Source organism: Saccostrea cucullata, unplaced genomic scaffold (assembly GCF_032062105.1).
Source record: "Saccostrea cucullata isolate Sc308-1 unplaced genomic scaffold, CSIRO_AGI_Scuc_v1 ctg1755, whole genome shotgun sequence".
Lineage (NCBI taxonomy): Eukaryota > Metazoa > Mollusca > Bivalvia > Ostreida > Ostreidae > Saccostrea > Saccostrea cuccullata.
Genome location: NW_026920756.1, coordinates 64,625 through 79,560, shown reverse-complemented (window position 1 = coordinate 79,560; position 14,936 = coordinate 64,625). Strand labels below are relative to the sequence as shown.

Genomic DNA, 14,936 nt, shown 5'->3' with positions numbered 1-14,936 from the left:
GTAAGGTTTGGAAATATTTCTCTTGCAATAAACATAAGCTCTATTAGTAAAAAAAAAATTGGACAGAGCATTGTAAGTAAAAGCAATTGCTAAAAGATATATCGAAAAAGAAAATGAAAGAATTTTTGCAAAATTGTAAAAATTTGTATAAAGGCGAAATATATCAGACAATTGTAATAAAGATTGTGTATTATATGTATTATTCTCCTGAGTAATCTACACTTTAACTATTCTTATGAAGCAATATCTTTTTCTCACATGACAGCAAATTTGTGAGGAGTACATAATCAATAAAATCTTTGGTTCAAAAACAATTTTTATTTTTTGCAGACATAATTAAACTTGAGATTGCATGGTGAATCATTCATCCCTCTTTTTGGAATCCAATATGTAGCACAATGTTCTAGTCCTCCAGAGTTATTTGGCTGCCCACTTATCCAGTGGCTGTAATGTAGTCTCTCTGCATTTGAAACAGAAACAAACTTTCCTTCTTGCTGGATATCACTTGCACCGAGCCAGACCTGGTCTTGATAACCTTATCATGACAATTAATCGTCATTTAATGTTACAAATCAACTAAAAGTTTGTTTAACTTAACTCAAACGTAGTCTTGACTTTAACATTTATAGTAAACATAATTATATTGAAAATATTTGTCCATCAAATTTTGACAAACAATGCTCATATAAATAAAATATTCATTTCATTTTTAAACATTTAAAAAAATAATTATTCATTTTTTTCATCGTTAAAAATTCTAGTTCATGTAAATTTTACACAACATTACAAAATATACCTCGTAGTCGGAATTGGAGATCAAACCATTTTTCTTCAATTGCATTTTGTAGTTCCAACATTTCTGCGCCCATCCCATAACATGCTGACTATACAATGTAACAAATACTATTCTAATTTTGATCATTACTTTACAGAAGAATAAAATTACGATTTTTAAGTAAAAATAAGAGTCAACTTGAATAGATTTAATAAATATGTTTGAATTTAATAAATTAAAGTTATTCTCTTTTTCATCTTCCTTTCTAAAAAGCTGTTGAATAAGAAATGCATGAACTGATAAATGTTTTGTTTACGCTTTTAATGATAAATATTTCCAAAAAAATATATTACTCTAAGAAATGCTCATAGGGATAGATGCTTTTAAAACCTTATTAATAAATATAACATCACATTCGTATTAAGGAAGAAAGCGTTTTTTTTTTCTTTTCACGTAAAGGTTGATGCTCAAAAGGATATTTATAATTTCTTGATTGGTATTCAGAGAAAATTAATACTCAATGATGTTTTCTTAGAAAACATCATGCATGTCATTTATTTTGTTCGCACAATCATATCAGAACCTTATATCGACTTTTACCATTGCATCTTTAAATGTAGCTCTGGATGTTGAATAAAAATAACAACTTCTTTTGTAAGGCACCCATCCATTATAGCAGGTAGTTCTTATGTTATCTAAAAAGTTGAAAAAGTAATCACCATTTATCTTTTAGTGCAAAAAATTGTAAATACATATATGACTGATCATTGCACTATAACTTGTTTCTTATATTCAAATAATTTGAATTGTATCTTGCCCAGTATTTCCCTTAAAATAAAAATAACGATTATGGCCTAAATATGCAAATCCTAAATGTAATATTTTATTATATCTCATTCAAAAATTATCAGCAATGTTGAGATATTGGAAAATGTAGTCAAACATCCGGACCAAGGTCATAAGGGTAAAATCAAAAGATGATAGTCCTTCTGACATTCAAATGATGTTTTCAATGTTAAAAGTCTTTATCATTCTTCAAGGCCAAGGCCATGGGTTAAAAAAACATGGCATGTATGTTTAAACTTGTCACAGGTGATACACAAGTCATATTGAATGCTCTGCCTTTCCTTTTTGAAATTTTTTTGGTTAAAATTAAGGGTAACAGATCAAGAATTAGGGTATAAATCTTGTCACAGATAATGTACACTGTATTTATGAAATGAGACTATTTGTTTCCAATTCAATGTCGCGATCAAGATAAGAGTTTTTTTTGTAGTCAGACTGACAGAGAAACAATTCGACAGACAAATGAGAAAATCTTGTAACTTCCACGAATATTTTCAATTTTTTGTTGAAATTCTGATGCTTTTTCTGCAGTCTGCATGTAACTTTTTTTTATCAAAATTCTTATATCTACTTTAATATTGAATTAAATTTGTATTTGTTAAAACATGGTTATACATTATCCAGGAAAACATGGTAAAAAAATTCATATTGTGTTCAGGAAGACATTAAGAATGAGACAAAAAGTTTAAATTTATATCGCACCAAAAATATGAATACATGTACAAGAAAAATCAATATCGACATTTATATATATAATAATTGGAACTATGGATATTTAATTAACGTTTATCACACAAGATTGAAATTAAATAAATGAAAATAATTTTATTATACGAGTTTTGTCTTAAAAAGACGTAAATACATTCAACAATTTATTTTTTTAAAAGCTTAATTGACTTTCTATTCTTGCTAAAAAGCAGCAATAAAAGATAACAAATTTATTAGAAAAGAAGTACACATTCAATGTCAGACTGGTGTAAAAATAAAGTAAATGTAATTGTGTATATCGATTCACTTTACTCTGAGGCGCAATAAGAATTCACCACTGCCTTTCTAATCCTTGATCTGATTCATATTTAAAGACTAGCAAGGCCTTTTCAAAAGAAAAAGGAGTACATCGAGCTTTTACATCGTCCTAAATTCATAACGCTTCACTCTTCCTTTTAACTAATTAAAACAGTCCTAACAATGGCAATGTTTTGAGTAAGATGTACATTTTATATACATGTATTCTACATGATCAGATATCAGTTTTCTGTCTTCAGCTATTTTAAAATATAAGAATAATTATAATATAACTTTCAATTTTTAGATTTTATTGTACTGCTAAGAAATGATGACTTAAATTGTCAATATGCTTATTTAAAGGTATTTTCGTAATGAACGTTCTGTAATGATCATTTCTTCCTCTAACAGATCATTACATGTATTCTAGCATATACATACCCATGCGAATTTGACCTGCTATAAAGCTGAAAATCACCAAGAAAAGTAAATACTCAGTTGTGAAATGCATTTTCTTCAAAGAATATCTTCATCCTCCTTCCTGAAAATGTATAAATGGTTCACGTTTTTATAATAAAAAATAAAATCAATACCTCCAAATGTTGACAATTGAATCATATCAGTTATGATTTAATGTTGTACTCACCATCTGTTGTTTAGTTTGCGTGCTATCATTTTTTTTTTTTTTTGATGTGCAGATTTCTTTTCAATATTAATATTTGATATCTTTCTTCATTGAAGTTTTCATAAAATTGTAATGCTATTTTGTTTAATCGTTATTAGTACAAAGATAAAAGAACATCAACAGTCTCGTTTAAATTCTAAGTTCTGTGGTAGATACAATGACCTTGTCAGCAAATACAATTTATCATCGAGTCAAATGCTGAACGACCTTGCTTTATACTAATTGTTAGTCCATTATTTATGCACTGAATTGAGGATGGATTTTTACCGTTATTTCCTGATCATGACAAGGAGCACACGATGAGTGTAACCGATCAGCAGGGAATGCTCTCTCCTCCATGGCACCTATTCCCACCATTGATGTTTCGGAGGTCCGTGTTTGCTCTGCTCCTTTTCTGTATTGTTTTGAGGACTTTGAGATTGAATACTCTTCATTATCTTAGATCTAAGAAAGAATTAACACCACTCCTTTTTTGTAAAGATTGAATTTATTGAATATTGGCGTATCTGGTCGCAGTGAATCTTTGGGGCGGCCGCATGGTCGTCCCCAAACAATGAACAATACAAGTGACGACCCCAAACGGGCTGAATTGTGCACTGGGTAGTAAGTTCACAAATGCACAATGCAACAAAAATAACATGTGATACACAGTGGGTTAATATCCCATTGACAAAGTTATCAAATTTAAATGTACAATATGGGCCAATATCCCATCAAATGTGATAAATTTTCAGTCCTAAAGTTGTTTAACGGGAAAATCCAATTAACATTAGATATAAACTGAATTAGCGATGCATTACACAATTGTTCAAATATATGTTGAAATCTATAAGATGCAATAAATTGCGCAAACAGCGCTACGACAAATTGTTCAAATAGCGCCACAGGTTGACACATCCATTTGAGGTGGGCATGCAAGTGCATCCGACACCAATGAGTGATCCACATATTGGTGAAGGAGTCGGCAACCCACCTCAAACTGTCACCGCTGACCATTCCCTTCCCCAGAAAATCAATATGGCTCATACTTATTTAAATGACAACATAAAAAAATGTTCTATTGCTCCTTGTATGTTGTTCAGGAACAAATCGCTTCCTACAGGTGACAAGTGACAATAGGTGTGCAAAGCTGCTGTCTAACTGTGGATTTTTAATAAATGACCCCCTCCCCCCCGAATGGAGCTGTTGTTCTAATTGCCACTCTGTCTAATCTTGTTCTGACTTTATCTATAGAGCGAATATTTGAAGTAAAACGCCACACTCTTCTAGTAAGGGTGCAAGACCAAACTAGTTTAGCATTAGAAAATAAAACTTTACATTCACACAGTATGTGTTTGATTAAAAACATAGCAGGCACCTTAACTGTGATGAACCTACATTGTATATTGTTAGTATCACAATGAATAATGATAATTCACAGGGCGTTTTCTAGATTTAAATTCTTTGAATACTTGAGATTAGGGAGATGCAAAAGTTTCATGCCGATGTAACCTTGCCACTTAATGTTTGTTTGTTGTATGGAAAGGTTCATGCCACCCGTCCTACAGGTGGCAGTGACTGCAGCCCTCTTGATGATGGAAAATCCTAGGATCCACACGTTTACTGGCTCTGAACCACTTGATTGTATCAGCATTATGTAAATAGCCACCCAAATAAGCATTGTAAAATAATCTCAATACAGGTAAAATGTTAAATAACCAATTAACCTAGGGACATGTGTATGGTTGAATGTTGGGGAAGGGATTTGTACTTATTAAGCCTTACCTGATGTCAGATTTATAAGTGTGCGAGCGCCAAAGACCTGAAGCTTATATAGCATCTTCCCATGTTCCCTGTTGGGCTAACATTGTTGCGGCCCCTATTCCGAAGGAATTTGATTTATAACGCTTACTATCTATGCCAAATATGTTTAAAGTTTTTGATAATACAGCGGAAAACTGGAAACGAGTTGGGGTTTTGCCAGAGAAATGACAGAAGAGCGGGCCTGGGACGCTTGGACGTATCTGTAGATATCTACTCATTGCTTTAATTGGGCAGGATAATTGTTTAGTAGCATTAATGGTCAGTGATGTTCCTACACATTATATTGGTCAGTTTTTGAATATCTGATAAGCAAATTTATTACCGAATTTGAATCACCAGATGTTCGACTTGAATAATTTTACTGCTTGAATTTCCTTTAGAAAGAGTATATTCCCCTACTCTTAACAAGGCATGGAAAGCCAGTGAAAAAGCAGCTGCAAATAAGTTAGTTTCGTAGGAATCGTGACAAACTACATGTACATGTAGCTTATCTAGAATTCGATTAAGAATGTCCAAAGTAATGGGCATACGGGTGTCTCTTTCACGGTTTGCCCTTTTAAAACCCTCCAAGAGTTTACCAACCAAGACATGCTTGTTGGGGTCAATACCCCCTAAAAGTTTGCACTGAAAGGCGATTGTGGATAAATATGCCCTTGGTGTGGCTTACTTTAACCCATTAATTGATAAATATGCTATAAACATGAAGATATGTTGGCTTGGTATTGGCTACAAAATACACAATTCTTTAGTTAATCTAAATTAATCAAATGCTTGCAAACCCTCTGAATACGATAGGCCTTGTGTTGCTTTCTTATGATGACATGAATAGGCAGTTAATTTCATCTGTGAAAGCACACGGTGGAAGGAAGCTTGAATTGTCCGGGGTTGGTGTTCTGCTGTTGGGGCTAGGAACCTGAATCTGCGCCACTGTTGACGAGATGTTGCATCAGCTATAGCATTATGTGTGACAAGGATATGTTGAGCATTTAACTGTATATTGTTCTTTAAGGTGACAAGCATAAGTGGTCTAATGAGGGACATGACTCTGTCAGATGATGATGATTGTTTATTAATAATGTGAACTAGAGTTAGGTTGTCTATGTGTAAAATTATTTTTTTTATTTTGAAGCCCTTTAGCCCTGATTGCAAAGCAAATACAATTGGTACCAATTCCAAAAGAGTTATGTCTCTGAGAATCGGTGTACCAACCTAACAAGTTGGCCATTAAAAATAAGCCCATTGTCTCTAAAGTAGGCGCCACATCCTAATGAGGCAGCCCCTGAACTATCTGGAAAATCTGGAGGGTCTCCTTCCTAACCACATCTGTAGGCCTATGTCTAGGCCTATTGGTTTGGTGATATTAACACGGTGATAAGGTTTATCTTTAATGATTTATTTTCTTTAAAGCTTTAATGCTAAGAAATCAAAATGGTACTAAGCCTTGAGAATTTACGAGATTGTATACTTGAAATCCGAATAAAATATGTAATATCGGACGCCTGAAGTATTAAACTATTTATTAGCTAACATTATCAATGCGCAAATGCGCCATTAATGTCCAGAAAAAAATTCGGCTTAAGACCAAATATTTCAAATTTTTACTACATCGATTTGAACCTGCCAATTTGTTTGGCTGCTGGATTAGAAAGAAAGATATGACGTTACTTCGTCTATTATATACCCAGTGATAATCCTACTGAAGAAAAGCGTATGCGCAACCCGGATTATTCCGGGAAGTACAGCCGGAATTAGAAATACAAATGTTCACAAAGATAATTGCACCTATTTTTAGACTGCGCTTTAACAGGTCGAGAAGACTATTTTCTGTGACGTCGAATTAAATTTACATGTTAATAAGTAAGGAACCAACGTGACTGACAAATCGACCAATCAGCTCATGCAATGAGTTGCATTATGGTTTACTACAAAAATACTACACGTGTGTTTCTAAAAGGACAATTTTTAAAATCGCTCTCGAAAAAACGTGATGCATTTTTACAAGCATTTTACACATTTAATACAATTTGAGCATCATTATCTACTAATTCCATGCTCACATTTATATACAAATGATTTACAATGATAAAAATTAGGGGGGTTTCCACTCCATTGTTCAAGTCCGTTTGTTGACAGCTTTCCCTGTGCTGCCAGTGAAAAGTCAATTTCAATTGACTATTCCTTGGTCCAAAAACACTCAACTTTGAGTTGTGCTCAAGTATTGTCAACGTTTCCAACGTATTCCACTTTGAAATATATATGTTACTCACGTTCTATGATCAATGTGCATAAGGGTTTATGTAACAGGTAAATAATAAACAAGTGCAACTTAGGAATTCTTCTTTTTTTTTTTTTTTTGGTTGATAAAATGCAACTTTTAATTTCTAGTCACAAATAACTGAGCAACAACGTAATAATTTAACCAGTAACATGGCAAATTAACGAATATCGAGTTACATGTAAAGAACTTGAATCTTATCTACTTGTGAAGACTTTGTGAGCGGTTTTTCAAAGTAATATTTAACAAGGAAAACTTACTTTGTATGTTAATGTGAGCATTGGGAATCCTAATAAGTGCCTAATCTTCTTATCTTTTATAACATATTTCAAAAAACAATGTTAGCTGACTTTCCTTCAGTCGTTTGAAATCGCGTCCTAAATTCCCTGACCCAAGTGTTTGTAGTAAAAATAAATGTATTAGACCATTATGCTTTTCGGCTCATTCACTGGATTGGACAATTGTTTGCTGTGAGCGCCTCTGTGCGCAATCGCAACAATATCCATATAATGTAGTTTCCTCGACCAGTTAAATATGCGCCATTATCTCCATTTTCTTCCATGAAATGAATCGTAATGAAACATCATTTTATCCCTAGAAAGAATTATTAAACAAAGGATTTTTTCATATTGTTTAAACCGGTAAATTAAATTGTATTGTCATTAGGTTTGACTTCATGCTAAAATAAGCACTGAAATACTCAGATTTGAAACGTAAATTAGAGATGATTGGGCAATTAAATTCTTTTAATTTTTGTAATGTCTGCATTGTTCAAAATAAATCAAAATAAATTCAGGCTTGACATGCAGACTTTTACAAACTGTTGATTAAAGTAAGACTTTCTGCATTTGTTGACCTGTTCATAAGTCCTCAGAGTTAACAAATTTTAATCTAATATAGATTGCAAATAAATAAGTAAAGAAATATTTTATTTTATTTTTCACTTAATTTAAGATATGTGTCATAAGATTGATACAATGTTAAAAGAGAATTAGGTTATCTAATTTTGTTTTAAATATGTTTAAATCATAAGGTGGGCGTGTTCATGTAATGTTCAGTTTTTTTTCTTTATACATACCACCACATAGAAGACTAAAGTAGTTCTGCTTGCCTACAATATGCACATTGTAGCAATATATATATATATATATTGAACAAATGATGATTCAATATTGTTTTTATATAGCGCCTTTCTAGCATAATGCTACTCAAGGCGCTTTACAATACATTATTACCCTAGCAGACCATAACAATCAAGACTCTGTCTCAGTGCAAGCTGCAGTTAAGGCGCTAGAACACTAACATTCTGTCAATATCTTTCACTGTCTATAGCCAGGTGCCCCTTTTACACTTGGATGGTATGAGGAAATTCGTGTAAAGTGTATTTCCCATGTACACAACGTCGACTTGCCACGGCCAGGATTCGAACTCACAACCTTTCGGTTTGGAGTCCGGCACCACTAGACTACCGACACTAAATGGAATACAAGAGTAGGCAAGTGCTTTCTAGTCGTTCAGATAAATAATTTATGTATCTTAATGAGATAGCATGTCATTTCGATGAATATTGCCCGCAATATTATGTCCATTTATACTTTTGGCAAAATATTTCCTTCTATAATGTAAACCATTTCAAATTAGAAATCATCCTGTAGTATTCATTGTTTATAACTTTGAATTCAAAATACCAAAGGACTAATGTAACAAAGAGTAGCAAATCAAGTATGTTAATGGGACATATCGATTTTGAATCATGCTGACTCTCAGAAGATAACACCGACTAAAATGTATTCAATTAAAATTTCTCAATTTTTTATCATTTTTTCTATGACAGCTTTAGATTCAATTTGTATTTTATAGTATTTCTACGTAGACAAGTTAAGTTTATTACATGGAAAATAAACACATTAAATCCACGACTAACTATGGTTTGGAATGTTTTTTTTTAAAGGGACTCTTGAGTTCTAAACAAGTTAATGTTTTCTACTTGTCACTTGAATTTATCATCAAAGGCAAGAGAGCATTCTGTAGCTACACATTTCCCATGTATTAATGTACCTTTTTTGTCTTTAATTCAAGTAAAATTCTGTAAATCTTGATCATTTAAAAACAGTATGGTTGGTTACAGTTTATCTTTTTTTCAATTACATGAGAATGTAGAATTTAAAAGAAATACCTCGGACGGTTGTGCGTAGTTTGAAACATGAATTTACAAAAATATCATCAGATAAGAATAGATATACTTTGTGCCAATCTATCTACCACTCATAGGTAGAAAGAGAATACCTCCTCAATAGAAACAAGAAAACATTGATGCAACCATCAACTGTCGCCCGGGAAATATATAAAGTATACAATGAAAATGAGTCTTGATCATCAAACCGCGTCGATATGTGCGAAAAGGCATGCGTCTAATTGATGGAGATGATAGTCGCGAATATTTTGAAAACTTTTAGTCGGATAAAAATCAATCAATTAACGATACCATTTTAAACTTGATCAATTCCTCAAGTAAGTGTTTGCTGCATAAGATATAAATTGAAGTTAGACTAGCGCATCACCTATATTTAAAAATGTATTAATTTTCAATTTTAGAATATAAAACACGAACTGTGCAGAGTACGTTTTCATCCGAGAAGTAAAATTCGATGTTCTAAAAAAAGGGACCTGTCGTAGTAAATGAAAAACAACTTTATATATTAAATACGAAAACGTATATCTATTTACGGATTCACTTTATGAAAGAAAATATATTATATATCTCGTAATTTATAAACAGAAAGAACATTCTGATTAACAATCTTTTCAATTTTTAGAAAACCTTTAATTCTAAATAACAACTCCCATCCCAATCCCCATATACCAACACTTAAACTTATATGTATAGAGCAGCCCGGTCCTCCGGGCTGCAATAAGAACATTTATTGAGCAAAAATGACAATACGCAAATAGAAATACACATAAAAGCCTATGCAAAAACATACATAATATGCCTTATCAAAAAGCATGCAACAGTCCCCCTATTAAACAATGTTGCATAGAACATACTCTGCAAAAATTATTTAAATAAAAGCCACATGAACGTACAGTACAGGCCACGAGTTTTCCGCAACTCTCGGTGGAAAAAACACCGTGTGAAACGCTCTGTGTTACACCGTGTACACGGTGTAGCACGGTGTGTGTGGATTTGAAATATACAGGTAGGCACACCGTGCCGCACCGTGTCTGAAAAAATCTCAGCTAGTGTCCACCGTGTCGCACCGTGTCCAGAAAATTCCCCTCCAAGCTGCACCGTGTAAATAGTATTACAGACAAAATCGTTTGTTTCTCATAAAAAATTGATAATAAATTTTGATAACAACTTTGGTTTACGAGTATGTATATAAAATAATCGTTTTTATTCTACCAGATATTGGACTTCGAATGACACGCATGATATTGAGATTAGATATCGGTAAAAAAAAAATGAATGATTTTTATTTGAATTAACTGTGTGTCTAGAAATTTATGTTAGTAAAATTATTCATCCACGTTACAAATTAAATCAAATTAAATCAAAATTATGAATTTTATTTTAAATGAATAATTTAATCTCATGTGTTCATGTAACAATGAAGACGAAATGGCGTCGAGCTGCATTCGTGTCATATACACTGTATAGTACAGTATAAAATTAAATCAGAACTGTATCTATGTTCATGGTTTTAACATGTACAGCACTAGTGTACGATCCAAGCATTATTATGTATATTCCTTATTAAAATACATTTAATTTGTTCATCTTGAATTATTCTGAATGTGGATGCGAAAATCGTTAGCAGATGCAATAATTTCAAAGCGTATTTCTAGTAACAGCAAACATTATTTTCATAGAGTAGCATGCACTACGTTGTGTTTTTAAAATCCTTTCAGTGTAAGTAGTTATTTCAATAAGTTTTTCTTTTCTTGTAAAGTGTATAAAGAGCAACACCAGAGAGAGAGAGAGAAAGAGAGACTCATACAACCCCCTTTTAACATATATACCCAGCAGGCATTTCAACGTTGATTCAACGTTGAATCAACGTTGCACTTCAACGTTGAATCAACGTTGAATTTTGGTTGCATATGAAAGTTGAGGCAACGTTGAGACATGACGTTGTTTCAACGTCAATTTTCAACGTTGAATAAACGTTGAAAATGGGTTGAATTTTTGGTTGATTTATGGTTGATTTTTGGTTGCAAATGAAAGTTGAGGCAACGTTGAAGCTTCAACGTTGTTTCAACGTCAAATATCAACATTGAATAAAAGTGAACATTAGTCGAAATTAAGTTGAGATTTGGTTGAAATTTTTCAGTTGTACAAACGTTGATATTTGGTTGAAATCACGTTGAATTCATATTACATTTTGCTTTATAAACAAATACATTTCAAATCTAATAAAAAAAATTTATTCAAGTTGCGTAATATTTATAGAAGTTGTGATCTAGTATTATGATTGTGAGAGAATTTATTTTACATGTTTTTTAAGACAAACACAAATTCGGATTCAATCACTGAATCTAAAAAATCAATGCTTGGCAAAATTTATATTCCTTGTGAAAATTGGGTCACAGTAATCACATCCAGGTCCTTCAAAGAACGCGCCTGCCTTCAAAGTACGCGTCTGCCTTACACTACTTAGTTCCACAAAGTGGCGGATCCATTGATTTTAATCAAGCATATAGTTAAATCCAACGAATGAAAGAAATGAACAGGAGAATCCACCCTCTAAAGCAAAAGCCTATTGATAAAAGAAATAAAGATGTTAAAGCCATTTGTTCGATAAAATGTACGTAACACGTTATTTCAAACGATAAAAATAAATATACATGAATTTAAAAAAATAGACAAAGGAATATATTTCGGTACTTTGATTTAATTAACATGATTAAAAGAATTATAGTTGACTTCATGTTAAAATTCGTATGAGTATGCTTATAAATAATTATAACTAAAGAAAAATGTTATAGACATACATATATAGTGTACTTACAAAATGTTGCATTCCTTAGTATAATTCTCACGGGCGAAGAATCTGATGCAATCAAGGCTGATTATATATACAATTAATTCCCTGCACCACTGGTTGATTGAACCCTACGACGAACTACAATTAGTTAAATTGTATAATATATTAGTATACTAGCTTATATTTCATAACCAAATGAATATCAACAAAACACATAATACACTGACCAAGGATGTGCACTTCACGCAGATTTCATATATACTTATAAAACAAGAATTAAATGATGAACAGATACTAAAAAAACTTAATTTCTTAAATTCATGAAAAGGAAATAATACTTACTGAGCAGAAGTTGATACTCCAGCCTAAATCCTTGTGTACATAGCTTGAAAAACACATTAAATATGAACAGCAAGGAGACGCGCACTTCTTGTCCATCAGTTGAATTCAAATTTTGACCTAGATAAGCTGCAAACAGCTATACTCTGCCCAGCAAGAAAATTGCATAACAAGGTTATCCTGACACTGAAACTGACCAACTAAGCGAGAGGCACTCCTTATCTGATATCTCGAAGGTTTTTGGGGAGTGGATCTTAAGTAATGCAACTTGACCGGGGTTAATTGTCAGTGTGAAAATTCTTATGTGTTTATTTGAATTTTTTTATATTTTGTGAAAAGAAAGATTATAGAATTAATACACACAACAAAAAGCACAATTTAATAAAAATAAGACTTATTAGATTCGCTCTGTATACGTATAATCTGCGCAAGAGTACTATAGTATACGGCACGGATCCATATGAGTCTAATTTTAAGAACATTAATTAATTCGGAATAATTATTTTTATTAGTTCTAGAGTAACATGGAATTACAATGAGATGTTGGATAAAGATGTTATTATTTATTAAAAGCTTATATTGAACATATTTTATAAATATGTCAAAAAAATAGCATTCACAATTTATTAAAAAAAAAAAGCAAACCTTTTTTGAAAAATAACTATAATGAAGCGTTAAATGTAGATGCCATGGTTCATATAAACTCATATTTAAAATTTTTTAATGGTACTAGCTATTGGCACAACTCTTTTGAGTAAATCAATTTATAATGCATGCGTTTCATTTATTAAGTATGATTATTATATACATAATATTTTCTAACAATGCATACAGCTGTGTGTATATTGCGAAAAATCGCATGGATTAGAATTTAAAGACACCTTTATATTTTGAACTTAAAAACTAAAGTGCTCAATACTTGTAACCCGTTGTTTCAACGTTAAATTTTCCTAACTTTCCTAAAGTTGAAAATATGTTGCATCTTCCACGTTGTTTCAACGTTGAAATCAAATGACATTTAAACCTTGTTTTACCTCTACAATATCAGAAAATACTCAACGTTGAAAACATGTTGAATCTTCAACGTTGTTTCAACGTTGAATATCGACGGACATTCAACGTTGAGAATATGTTGCAGCTTCAACGTTGTTTCAACGTTGAAATATCGACGAACATTCAACGTTGAAAATATGTTGCAGCCTCAACGTTGTTTCAACGTTGAAATATCGACGAACATTCAACGTTGAAAATATGTTGCAGCTTCAACGTTGTTTCAACGTTGAAAAAAGTTGAAGATTCAACGTTGAAACCTCAACGTTGAAACAACGCTGAAATATAGTTGATTAACGTTGCAACCTATATTCCACCTCCTTTCAACGTTGAAACAACGTTGCGTGCCTGCTGGGTATAGTGTGTATTTTTTTTTTTAATTCTTCGTTTTATTTAAGTTAAGAAGGTCACAATTAATCATTCTATATTTCTATTTAATTGCCACAACTTTTGTTCATATTCAACCCATTTAATGCAATTAATGCGTTCTTTGTATATGCTGTACGCACAAATTTCTCATGCATCACCTGCCAATCAAAATACCATGACGCTAGGTGATCTTGAAAGTCTGTTTACGCGGAAAGAATTTCTCTTGTGATTTGAAACAATCTTATGGTCAGTTCCGAGTTCACATCTGTTAAAAAAATATATTGGGTCTCTGCCGGTGGGCCAGGGGCGCCGTATGTTTATCACACCTTTCAAATTCTTTAGCTCTAACCACAGCCAGTGTATAACATGTAACACACTCAACTGATATCATGCGAAATTCACCTTCCAGGTTTCACTACAACAACAATTATAAACTTACATTTATTTGTTGACTTATTTATCCTTTTTCAGACACAAATAAGAATATATCCCGTAGATTAAGATTTAAAAAAAAACATAACATAAATTTGCAGACTTCTGATAAAGTTTTAACCAGCTGATTCGTATCGCTTTCTAGAAGACGGGGAGGGGGCATTTTTAAAAATCGCTAAATGTCTATGTTTTCTCAAACCGTTTTTTCTTCTTTTCACACGATATATTTCAGAATGAAGTAATATTCGTACTGAAGTTTGCACATTTCATTTGCCAAAAATTCGGCTGTGATTTTTGTATTCAGCGTGTTTACTAATAAAGTTTATCACTATTTTAATTAATGAAATTATTCAGATTATCATCTTTGCC

At 32.2% G+C, this 14,936-nt stretch overlaps 1 protein-coding gene and 1 pseudogene across 1 annotated transcript in view; both read right to left on the bottom strand.

Annotated features, from left to right (window-relative positions):
* Window positions 1-317: 317 nt before the first annotated feature.
* Window positions 318-14,936, bottom strand: part of LOC134256990 (CD209 antigen-like protein C) — a 65,659-nt gene continuing 51,040 nt past the window's right edge. The window contains exons 3-4 of the mRNA XM_062739656.1: window positions 797-884; window positions 318-535 (exon numbers count right to left, since the gene is read on the bottom strand). Of these exons, the coding sequence (XP_062595640.1) occupies window positions 318-535; window positions 797-884 (306 nt within the window). The remainder of the gene's footprint in view (window positions 536-796; window positions 885-14,936) is intronic.
* LOC134256980 (uncharacterized) lies at window positions 5,120-6,354 on the bottom strand (annotated as a pseudogene).